The sequence below is a fragment of the Nematolebias whitei genome, chromosome 16, assembly GCF_014905685.2.
Source record: "Nematolebias whitei isolate Nwh7 chromosome 16, NemWhi1, whole genome shotgun sequence".
NCBI lineage: Eukaryota > Metazoa > Chordata > Actinopteri > Cyprinodontiformes > Rivulidae > Nematolebias > Nematolebias whitei.
The window spans coordinates 10327411-10340558 of record NC_056513.1 but is presented as its reverse complement, the minus strand read 5'-3'; the positions used below and the strand labels follow the sequence as shown (position 1 = coordinate 10340558).

Sequence of the window (13148 nt, the reverse complement as noted above, 5' to 3'; positions counted from 1 at the left end):
TGATGTGCTCAGTCTCTTTCAGGCTTTCTATGTTTCTTATCAGTTTCAAACTTCGACCCTTTGACTGTCCTGAACCTAAACTCAAATATTGTCTGCATGTGGCTGTCACGTATGAAGGGAAGTTACACTTCTGGGTTCTTTTTAAGCTAGTCATTCATTTCTTTTTTTGTGCCTTATTGCCATGCGAGTTGCCTTGAACGGAGCTCAAAATTATTTACCTCGTTGTATTCGTGTGACTGTAAAACATGTATAAATAACGGTGTGAAAACAAAAATGTTTATGTTATGTTTTGTTTTTTCTTTTGGCTTTTCCCTCTTCAGGGGTCACTATAGCAAGTCATCCGCCTCCATCTCACTCTGTCCTCACTCCAACAACCTCCATGTCCTCTCTAACTGCATCCATATATCTTCTCTTTGGCCTTGCTCTTTGTCTTTGTCCTAGCAGCTATATGCCAAATATCCTTCTATCAATATACCCACTGTCCCTCCTCTGGACATGTCCAAACCACTGTCCCTCTTCTGGACATGTCCAAACCATCTCAGTCTGGCCTCTCTAACATTATCTCCCAGTTGTTCAACCTGTGCTGTACCTCTGATCTCATCTTATCCATCCTTGTCACTCCTAAGGAGAACCTCAACATCGTCATTTCCACCACTTCCAGTTCTGTCTCCTGTCTTTTTGTCCATGTCTCTGTCTCTGGATCATGCAACATAGCTGGTCTCATCACTGTTTTGTAAACGTTTCCTTTGACATTTGCTGACACCCTTTTGTCATAAATCATTCCTGAAACTTTGCTCCATCCTGCCTGGACTCTCTTTTCACCTCTTTACCACATCCCCCATTTTCTTGGACAATTGACTCTAAGTACTTGAAGTCCTGCAGCTTTGTGACCACTGCTCCTTGGAGTCTCACTGTTCCACCTGCTTCCCTCGAATTCACACATATGTACTCTGTCTTACCACGGCTGACTTTCATTCCTCTTCTTTCATATACCTCTACCTTTCTAAAATCTCTTCCACCTGTTCCTATTGGCCTGTTCTCACCACAGATCACAATGTCATCTGCAATCATCATAGTCCACGGGGATTCCTGCTTGACCTCATCTGTTAATCGGTCCATCACCAGAGCAAACAAGAAGGGGCTTAGAGACGATCCTTGATGCATTCCCATCTCCACCTCAAAGTTATCTGTCACTCCTACATCACATCTCACCGCTGTCCTGTCTTCATACATGTCTTGTACCAGTCTAACATACTTCTCTGCCACTCTAGATTTCCTCATGCAATACCACAACTCCCCCTTCGGCACCCTGCCATATTCTTTTTCTAAATCCACAAAGACACAGTGGAGTTCTTTCTGACCTTCTCTGTACTTCTCCATCAGCATCCTCAAAGCAAAGATGGCATCTGTGGTGCTCTTTCTCGGCATGAAATCATACTGCTGCTCACAGTCGCCTCTTGTCTAAGTCTAGCTTCCATAACTCTCCCAGACCGTGTGGTTCATCAACTTAATTTCCCTGTAGGTGCTACAACTATGTACATCACCCTTGTTCTTATGGCCACCATCATACTTCTCCATTCCTCAGGCATTTTTTCAACCTCAAATATAGCATTGAATATTTGACTCAAAAACCTCACTGCCATCTCTCGTAGACCTTTCCAAACCTCTACTGGTCAGGTACTACTGTCTTCCCTCTTCATTATTTTCAGAGTTTTCCAAACTTCACCCTCGCTAATCTTTCCCACTTTCCCACAGTTAGACTAACTAAGACTAATCAGGATTATCACTGTGAAAAAATAAAAAAATCACTGTAATGCCACTTTGATTGTTGATATGTGCTGTTGATTGTCCATTCTGCTGATCTGCTGCTGGTTTATTTCATGCCGCTGTGTTCATTCGTACTCATCTATTCACAGACTCGTTTGTGCTGCTGTTGTTTGGCATATTGTTTTTGTACTAATAGCGTTTAGTGTATTCTTAGTTTAGCATATTTCTTAGTTCATATCTTAGATCTTATTACTGTTTTTCTTTTACAATTTATACTTTTGTTGGATGTAATTGGGACCCTGTGTACACAATTGCCTTCCACCTCATGTACCACATGCAATGTGAATGACAAATAACAAGAACCTTGACCTTTCCTGATCCACAGCTTCTATGATCTCTACTCTTCTTTCCCTGTCATGCTCTTCATTCCTTAGTTCCTCAAAGTACCCCTTCTATCTTCCCATCACACTCTCCTCACATGTTAGAACATTACCATTTCGATTTTTAACAAGCCTAACCTGCTGCACATTCTTTCCAGCCTGATCACTATGTCTTGCTAATCGTTACACATCCTTCTTGCCCTTTTTAGTGTCCAGTCGACCATACAATTCTTTTTTTTTATCTTTATTTTACCAGGAAATAAATCCATTGGGATTATTAATCTCTTTTACAAGGATATCCTGCATTATCATGCACCTTCTGCTTTGCCTTTGCTATATCCCTTTGCTCTACATTGCATCTCCATTCCTGTCTGCTCTCTTCAGTCCTCTCACTGTTATATTTCTTCTTGGCTAACCTCTTTCTCTGAACAACTTCCTGGACTTCACTATTCCAAAATATTTATATATCCAGTACTGTATATTCCGAATATTTGACGTTACTGTACAGTATTCTCATACCACTGTCGCCATCTTGTGTTCATATCAGACGCTAGCTCATAGCACGACGCACTCTGGACGTACTGCCGCAGCCGAAGGGTTCGATGGGAATTGTAGTTGGAATGGTTTAATTACTTCCTGTTTCAAAGAAGTACGAGAAGGATATTTTGGCTAGCAGCTGAGAAGTTGATCATCCTTCGAATAACGACCGATTCGGAACCCAAAAAGTAAATACAGACCCAGAGTAAGTTTGTGTTTTTGTCATTTATATAATTTACAGATCGAAACAATTTAGCATATTAGCTTGTTTCATCAAGAAACAGCGAGTTTTGTCAACTGTTGGTTAGGGAGGTGAAGAAAACAGCTCGGTTTGGGATTAAACCTTTTTTTAAAGTTATACAAATTCGTCTTTTATATGACAGTCAGAAGTGGAATATACGTTTGTAATGAGGTATATGGGTGTTTTTAATGCATTTAAAAGTGAGATAAAGTTGATGTAAAAAAAAAAATGACGATGTGTCATGTTTGTAATATTCCTCACCATGGTTTATAATTTCAGTGATTTTCAAGATGTTCTTTTTATTATAAGTAAAAGGAGGACACAGATCTTGGAAATGAAAATAGGTTGAGATACATTAAAATAATTTCTTCTTGCTTTGAGGCTCGGCAATAAAAGAACACTCAGTTCAACCAAAAAAATTGAATTAAAGTGTTTTATTGTGAACCACATAAGTAAGATCTTTTATATTATGTTTGTAGGAACCAATTAATGCATCAAATTATCTTTATGTGTCACTTTTTACTGCCTTGATTTACCTTTTTTTTTTACCAGACTATGTTTAGAAACAAGATAACTTCCAACCTAAAACTCGAGGAAGAATGGGACGTTAACATCTTTGTTGGGATTTTATAGGAATAAAGAGGCATTTATTCATTTTCACCGTACAGAAAGTTGAAATGTCTAAAACGGCACCGCTCCTGAATTCTTGCTCTAAATGGTTTCAGTCTGTCCTAAATTATTTAATCAGAACACAGTTATTTCTGCTGAATAAGATCTGATTGTCTTGAACAATGGAGTCTAAGGATTACAAGAATTTTCTAGTTATTATAGACCTCAGTTTGCTTATCACGTGAAACAACAAGCCAGTTCTCCCAGTGCCAACACGTAAGAACGTACATTTTCTTCTACAGACTCGCACACAAAATATGAACAGTTGATTAATTAAAAACCTGATCACGAGAAAGTTACATACTGATTCATGAGATGCTTGTCATTTTAAGAGTTCGGGCTGAGTCAAAGCATTGTATCTTATTTGCATATGTTTTGCTTGAGTTGTACAAGTAGATAGATAAAGGAAGGGGTTAACTACTGGACTAGCAAAACAAGGACTATCATTAGGCCTGTCACGATAACAGATTTTGCTGGGCGATTAATCGTCTCAGAAATTATTGCAATAAACGATAACATTGTTTGAAATTTGACAATAATTAGTAATTATTGTCAAATTTAAGAAGAAATGTTCATGTATTTTGAGTGTAGTACCGTTTTTGACCACCGGATGGCAATATAAGACTGGACTGAAGGATGGATAGTGAGGGAGCGATAAGCGTGAATTTTTAAGAAAAATGGGAGGAAGACCCCTTCAGGTGACGGGCTGTCTCTCGTTCCTGTTTTTCCGTTCTCAAAATGGCGGACTCTCTGTGTGATTTGAGCTCTTTAGCATAGCATTTTTCACACGAAGCTTTTAATTAAAAAAAATCAGTGAACAAATTCTCAGCTTCTTTTTGCAGAGAAAAACACATTTTTACACGAAGGCAAAGGTTTCACGTTCAACCGTGAGTTTTGGAGCTTCGACGAGACGAATGTTTTTTCCTGAGGTCGGCCTGTTAGCTTAGCTCGTAGCTTAGCTTCTCTGCTTAGCTGTTTTTAACGATCCAAAAACGCGATTTTGGACGGTTAAAATGGATTTTAAAGGGAGGGGTCAGTGAAGAGCACCGGAGTTGAACATTTTGTCGTCCAGTGTCTTCAGTGGAAAGAGAGACACGAAGAAACGATAAAGCCGATAAATGAAAATAAGGTTGATAATTTTCATTTATCATGCGATTAATTGATTTATTGCGACAGTCCTAACTATCATATTCTAATTCAGAGGTTCTCAAACTTTTTGTGTTCAGGGACCCCCTCATAACCCTCATGTTTATTAAATAATTGTCTTCAATTTGTCTCTTTAATGCGATGGAAATATTTTTGCAACATAAATACTTAAGACCTGTTCTTTAATAGCTTTAATACAATTTTTATACTTTTAAACATGGGGTATTTTTCATTCAAGACACAATGAACACATTTTCTTTTTTCCAACTTCCAAAAATGACATTTTTGAGAAAATTAACAGCATCAAAAACCACTTATAAACTTCACCTTCTCACATAATGAGCATAAATGTACATTATTGCCGCGTCTTCAAATTATTACATAAAACTGAACAGAATCATAAAAGCAGTAGTCATACCAAGTAACACGGCTTAATAAAGTAATAAAGCAGATGTGATTTCCTGCATTTTGGTGTATCTTAAAGGGTTGTTAAACATCTACATGCTTGTTAAAAAATATAAATTTTTTACGGACCTCCAAGGGGTCCGGGGACCCCACTTTGAAAACCACTGCTCTAATTTACTTTGAAAAATAAGTTGATCCAGCATTACATTTCTATTAAAAATGTATAAAAAAAAATGTTTTTGTGTGTGTGAAAAGTTGCTGCTAAAAGATCGCAGTAAATGTTAATAGGTCATAAACATCAATCAGATGGAAATGTTTTTAATTATTTTGTATTTTTCTGTTTTTTCCCTAGAATGTCCTTAATAGAGCATGGGACCGTCCGGCCCATGACAGCAGTAGCCTGGACCTCCAACACTGGCACCTGTCCTAATAATTTCACCCTGGTAGGAACACAACTAGACACACCAGTTTTAATCTGCTTCATAATTTCAGTTTAATCCTGCAGACATCAAGACAAGATGTGTTTTTTTTTTTTTATTCACAAACAACATGTGACGTGTGGGGCTTTAGGTGTAGTTATTAATCCATTGCTTGCTCCAGATTAGAAAAAAAGGGGGTTAAAATGCTTAATTATATCAAACAAGTCAATAGATCTGAAACATTTTGGCCAAAACACTGACCACATGAACAAAACTAACTCAAACTGTAATTTTTCAACAAACTGCGTCACAAACAGACACTATAGTGTGTTTTTGGTGTCACAAGACTTGCTTCTTCCCAGAACATACATATTATATAAATAATTACCTTTAGCTATTCTGAATTCAGACACATTAACACCGTTGATTTGTCCGCTGTAGCCTTTTCCTTCATCTCTCTGCAGATCAGCATCACAGAAGACGGCGCAGCAGCAAATTTCACACGCAGCTTTGCGATTAAATCTGGATATTACCTCTGCTACAGCAAGGTAACGCACAGACACGTCCAGCGCTTAATACGTTTAATAACCTTTGCATTACCGCGGTACCTGGGAGTGATGTTGGTCTCTTTTGCTGCATAGATGAACTGTTTTCTTCTTCTTAGGACTTAACAAATGGCAAGGTGGTGTCTGACATTCAGATTATTTCAGACAAGGAGGCTCTTCCTCATGGATACGTTTGTATAGAAGAGCACCTTGAACCAAGTGCGCACACGTTCACAGATTTTCCTCAGTACTGACATACTTTTTTTTGTTTTTACTGATTTGTTTGGAGGTTTGATTGATGGACAGTTTCTGCGCTTTTTGTTTTTTTTGTCTAGAGACTTCTGTTTCGAAGAAAAAACGGGTCTGTATCCGCCTCCTGCCAGTGAGCCAGGTGGACACGGCTGTGTTGGACATCAAACTCACAGCTAAAAGCAAAATGATGCTGCAGCATTACACCTATGTGGGGTTAGTAGTATTCACGTCTACAGTCATTTATCTTAAACTTGTATTAAAACTAATATTATCAGCGTTTCCCCTACTATTATCCAAGGAGGACAACCTGCCATAAAGATAATTGAATATAAAAAATTAATAAACATCCATACATGGTCGCACATGACTATTTCTGTGCGACAGAGGAGACGCCACATGTTTCCATTTCCCATCATTACCCACTCCTCCCACGTGCCCCGACGTCCCCGGGACATTTGTATCTAAAATTTAACTTTGCATTAAACGTTAATGCATTCGGACTAACATCATTAGCAAAGACACGTCCGACTTGCGCACACGACCAAACTCCCAGTAGCAGAGAGGACGCTGCCATGGGAGCGTGCACAGCCTGTTTGAGTCACTCTGTCCGGTAAACTCGCTGCTTAATGCAGATTTAATTAAACATTAATGCAAAAATTACATAAATGCATTTGTGAGTGTGAATTTATGGAATGAGCTGGGATACAAAATGTGAATCTGAATGTTGACACGACTGAGAGCTCTTATAATTCTCGCTTCTGGACTATAATGCTTTCAGCATTTGAAATGACGATTTTATCAATATTTAGTTTTTAAATGGTGTAAACGTATATTTTAGTGTGTGTTGAAAGTGCACCTGATGGTATGAAAAATTATTATTAGACAGTATTGCAAAAAACTTGATTATAAATGTCTTATTTCATTTTTTATTATTAGTTTGTAGACTTTTTGTTTTATAAAACTAAACAGTGTTACTGCCATCACTTTTGTTTCAGACGTCGAGTCGTACAATATTATGGTTTAACTGGGGGGAAAATAAATCGCTTGCAGTCATGATTTTTTTTTTTCTTGTGAAAGTATAAAAAAAACTAATTGATTTGACGTGGAAGAGTAAAATAAAGACCAAATAATTTTGTACCTTTTTGGGACAGCTGTGGCTGAGTGGTTGGATCAGTCGCCCTCCAATGCAAGAGTTGGGGGTTTGAGTCCACCAGCAGTCACATGCTGAAGTGTCCCTGGGCAAGACACTGAACCCATCATTGCCTCTGATGTGTATGAATGTGATAAAGCTCTGATCTTTGTATAGATCTAGTAGAGTGCTGTGTGAATGTGTAAATGAGGCACAGATTGTATCGTAAAGAGTGTCTTGATAAGATAGAAAGGTGCTATATAAGTACAGTCCATTTACATTTATTTGTACGCCCAGAATTAATGCAAAGGTGTGTCTTTGTTTAACCTTCAAAACGTTGTTTTTTTCATGTTTGTAGTTTGTTTCAATTCTAAACTGGATTAGAGCTAATAAACAAGGTTTTGGTTATTTGTATGTGCGAAGTCTTGTTTGTTTTGAAGTGACTACTGTGACTAATGCAATTCAATAAATAACATTTTGAAAAGAAATTGTTTTAAATTACCAAATGAGCTGAAACCTTTAAAATATCATTTCTTTGAGGAAAATGGTCATTTTAAGGATGAAGTCTTCCAGTCTGGCAACTATTAATTGCAATTTTTAAGTTTATTTTATGCTGCACAATAAACTGTCTGTGCTATTTTTATTTAATATCCCCTTTATGACTATAACTATTATTATAGACCAAAAACATTATTTTAGTGTCAACTTTAAGGAGTTTTATGACTGTAATCACATTTTGACTTGTGAATATCACACTGATTGTTATGTTTGAACATATAACTTGATGGACTTTCTTGTCACTACAAAATACTTTTAACGTTAAAAACACAACGACTGGTAACAATACAGGCAAACTACACAAACAGGTTTGATAGAATCAATGCAAAAACTGGCATTTATTTTTAATTTATGATCATTTATTGAAATGCATTCATCCAAGAAGCCCTGGGGAAAAAAAAACTAATATAAATTACCATATAAATAACAATTTTGAAAATATTGAATTATATGATATCTAATTTGTCATACGTTTTGTATTCCAGTGACATCCATGGCTACGTTCTGTGGTGTAAAAGGGGACACTTCTCCAGCCCGGTACCCCAACCAAAGCCTCGCAAGTTCAGCCTGGACATTCGCAGCCTCTCTTTGGATCAACCAACTCCTCTCCTTCCCCTCAGACTCAGGTCTTGCATGTAATTCTCTGTTACAAGAATCCGACCTCTGCAGATGTTGCTGCTTGGCTTTACCGTCTTCTTCTTTGCCTCCTCAGCAACCTGCCACCTCCTGCCCAGCCTCAAGGCAGGCTGAGTCAGAGACGACACAGCCTGCATCCCACAGACAACCTGGACAAGTCTGACTGCAGCCTTCATGGCATTACAGGTGACAACAGAAAATATATTGTCACATTTCATTCAGTCAACAACAACTTTTCAGACATTATTTGCTTATCCACCTGAATGTAGCAGCATTTCCATAGTCGTACAAAAAGCTACTTGTGTGGTAATGTTTGTTACAGACTCCATCATTTATACCTTGAGTTGTAAAGGTGGTCCATGGTATGTGGGCTAATATATGTACTCTTTAAATAATACTTTTATAGTCTTGGTTTACATCTAAAGAGCTTGACATTCTAAAATAATCCCTCACTTATCGCAGGGTTACGTTCCACACTCCCCTGCGATAAGTGAAAATCCACAAAGTAGGGACGTTATATTTATTTTAGTATTTATTTGTTTTGAAGGCTTTATAAACCCTTCCCACACTCTTGCAATGTTCTTAATGTTCTAAACTCTCTAAAAGAGCACAGCAAAAGAGAGAAGGGCTTGGTTCGGGTCGTGCTTGATTATTTTAAATAAACAATCCATGCTGCTCGTGCGACTCACTCTGGTATAAAACAGACCCTCCGCCCCCTCCTTTCTTTTTCTGAGGCTGCCTGTTGTGCATCTCTACTCTGTCTGCTGCCTCAGAAAGAGAAAGGAGGGGGCGAGGTCTGTCTTGTACCTGAGTGAGCCGCACTCTCTCTCTGCTTCCTGAGCAGTAGCTATGGGGAAAGACAGACCCCACCTCCTGCCCCTCCTTTCTCTTTCTGAGGCTGTCTGTCACAGCAGAGCAGACAGACAGCCTCAGAAAGAGAAAGGAGGGGCGGAGGTCTGTCTTATACATGAGTGAGCCGCACTCAGCCATTCTCTCTCTCTCTGCTCACTGAGCAGTAGCAATGGGGAAAGACAAAACCCACCCCGCCCTCTCTTTTCTCTTTCTGAGGTTGTCCGTCAGAGCAGACAGACAGCTTCAGAAAGAGAAAGGCGGGGGGTGGGGTCTGTCGTTCCCTATCGCCAATCACATTTCGTGTACAGTCTTATATTGAAAACCCGCGAAGGAGTGCGTCCAAAAAATCAAACCACGAAGTATCGAGGGACCACTGTACATTAAAAGCTTTACCAGTGAGTAGCATGGCATTCGTTAGCCTTTTCCAAAGATTCTTCAATGAACTGATATTGGAAGTCAGCGATTGCACCATCAACCATCTGACTGGAGGGCCTGGGGGCCAAAACATTGATGGAAGTGTAATGCAAGCTTTTCAAGTTTTGTTCTCTTCTCAGTGATGAGTGCCTCACCACTGTCGTTGACGTGTAGTACTCTTCTACTTACTGCAGTACACAACTTAGTTCTTAGTATCGTGTCAGGTACATTGTGATGATGTAAAACTTACCAACACTAAATTGGTCCAAATGTTTAATAAGACCAAGCATATTTGTTATCAACTTTAGAAAGATCTTTAAATTACGTCAGTAAGTTCACTCTGAACTCAAGTCAACCAGAAACATTGAACAAGTGGTCAGTTTTTATTACTTTGTTTTGTTTGTTTGTCTAGAAGAATGCTGACGTGTTGCATCAAGTAAAATAAGGAAGTTTAAGCAGAGTTGTAATTTCATTAATTTAAGAGCCACCCTCAACCTTGTGTTCAGTCTGTTTAATGCGACTCCACTTGAAATATTGAAAGTGACGTTAACATTACAGTAGTCCCTCATTTATCGCTGGCGTTTGGGGCCACGCCCCCTCCACGATAAGTGAAAAACTGCGAAGTAGGGATGCAGTAGTTCCATCTCATGTGGTACATGAGATGAAACGAATTATGTACACAAGTAGTAGTAGTTTATTTTAATATTTATATACAGGTATATATTTATTTATCAGTCTTTATTTAACCAGGCAAATCCCATTGACATCGCAGATCTCTTTTGGAAGAGAGGCCTGGGCATTTTAAACCCTTCGCACACTCTTGCAATGTCCCTAACAATTTTCTAAACGCTCTAAAAGAGCACAGAATGTCATAATCTCTGCCATTGCTCTCGGCCACGCCCACTTCTCAGCTGCAGAGTGGAGATCTGACACACTGGAGGAGGAAGCTTCTCCTGCAGCTGTGGGCTGCACACAGGTGCAGCAGGTGCTAAATAATTTATTTTAAATAAAAATTACATGCCGATCGTGCGGCTCATCCATCAATCAGCCATTTGTGTGTCATGTCTAATCTTACTTTGAAAAACCGTGATAGAGCGAGTCTGTGAAAAAAGGAACCGCGGAGTATCGAGGGACTACTGTACAGATTTTAATCCTGCAAAACTGTTTTTGTTGAATTAAGAAAAAGTAGTTAACGTCTGGAGAAAAAAGTCGTACACAAACATTACTGACTTGTCTTTCTTCAGCTTTAGATGGAGTTCCCTTCAGCCTGCACCCAGATTACGATTTCCAGGCAAATGAGATGGTACGATCATTTTGTTTTATTCTACAAACTGTCATCTTTTTATCCGTGCTCCTCTCTAACTGTGTTGTTTCTGTTCAGTCTCTGCAGTTGAACTCTCAGCTAAATAACATCCAGATAAAGTCTCATATGGACATTGAAAATGAGGTAGGGTTGAATCTGTGCCTCGGTTTGAAACGCGTCACCTCAAGTTGCATGCTGATTTTACTTTTTATTTTCAGTACAATTACACTTTTACTGTGGAGAAATCTGCTGCCAAAAGGACCAGACCATCAGTCTCTACAGAATGCGCTCAGTGACCTGACAACAGCACAACGTGCACGGGGTTTCTAAAGGTGAAAGAGTGCAGATGAAGAATAATCGTTTCTATATGTTCAAACGATGACGCTAAAATCCAACTGAAGTTGTTTCATTTGTTTTGTTAGGTCTGTTACCAAAGCTTCTTCCTCACTAAGAAACATCCTGTTTGATATCAGGTTTAAAAAGAAAACAGGTGTTTTTGCTTTTATTTCTTCATTACTTTTTTTAAGCTAGAATGTTTGTATGCTAAAAATGAAATTGCACTTTGCAACCAGAGAATGCTGTTTTCTTATTTTGCATGTTTGCTCCTGTGCATCTTTGTTCTGTCTTTTTTTGTTGTTTTTTTTTCAAGCAAAGCTGTAAAATTTGATGGTCAACTCTGGTGATGTCTCCATATTCACACTAAAATGCCTGTATCACCGTATGATGCAGTAACTTAATGTTTTATTCATCGTTGTACTTCAGGTTATATTTGAGGTGAGGGGAGGAAAGTTTTATTTGCCGACTTTAAGATGTTTGTTACTGACGAGGGATTGTTTTGATGGAAGGCTGAGAAAGGACCAAATTATTATTGTTGAATTGTTTTTATTCACTTTATGACAAACTCTCACTGCATTTGAAAAATAATTCAGTAAAAAGAAAAATATATATATATATTTGTGCATTTAACAAAAGCATGTAGCATGTTTTACAATTAGTTTTCAAAGATATAAATGTTTAGAATATGTTAAAATTAAATGTGTTTTCATTATAGTGGCCTGACTTCTCATAGACAAATAAAATTTAATTGAATTTACATCTGAATGTGCATTTTCAATCTGCGAATAATCAGTAATGGACAACTTGCACCTTTTGTGCATGTTTGATGTAAAAAAAAAAAAAAATTAAAAAAGTCTCCCAAGTTTTAGGTGATTAAAAGCTTTCTGGTGAAATGCTGCCACCTGCTGGACTAACCTGGAATCATCAGTCGCCTCATAAAGTGGTGGTCTACATTTTGTATATTTTGTCACAGGTGCACTACATTTTAAAATAATTGAAGGATCTTTTTTCTTTTTTTTTTCAATTTACTAATCGCTTGATGAAAAGAAAATGATGGTGCCAAGCCTCATATTTCAGTGGAAGCCCATTTCCTGATTAGGCATAAATTACCAGATACTATTTCAAATTAGGATTTAGCATCTCATGATTATGATTTAGGGCGGCACGGTGCTGCAGTTGATGGAGTTGATGCCTCTCAGCGGGCAAGTCATCGCATCAAATCCCAGCCTGGGAACCATTCTGGGTGGAGCTTGCATGTTCTCTCTGTGCATGCTAAATAAAGACTGAATGAATGTGTGGTCTTTCCCCGAATACTCCGGTTTCCTACAGACCAGAACAACATGCATGTTAAGCTGATTGTTAACTCTAAATTATCCCTAGGTGTGAGTGAGAGTGAATGGTTGTTTGTCTCTGTGTCCCTGTGATGGACTGGAGACCTGTCCAGGGTGTCCCCTGACTCTCACACAGTGACTGCTGGACATGGGCACCAGCGACCCCCGTGACCCGAAAAAGAAGAAGCGGGTAAAGATGATGGATGGATGGATGGATGGATGGATGGA

At 38.5% G+C, this 13148-nt stretch overlaps 1 protein-coding gene across 1 annotated transcript; it reads left to right on the top strand.

The window, feature by feature from the left end:
• The first annotated feature begins 2784 nt into the window (after positions 1–2784).
• Positions 2785–11549, top strand: mvb12a (multivesicular body subunit 12A). The gene is made up of 10 exons (XM_037690483.1): positions 2785–2889; positions 5498–5588; positions 6029–6112; positions 6229–6328; positions 6445–6574; positions 8534–8674; positions 8761–8870; positions 11195–11253; positions 11332–11397; positions 11472–11549. The coding sequence occupies exons 2-10, from the start codon at positions 5499–5501 to the stop codon at positions 11547–11549; spliced, it is 858 nt and encodes a 285-aa protein (XP_037546411.1). The 5' UTR covers positions 2785–2889; position 5498.
• The last annotated feature ends 1599 nt before the right edge of the window (positions 11550–13148 follow it).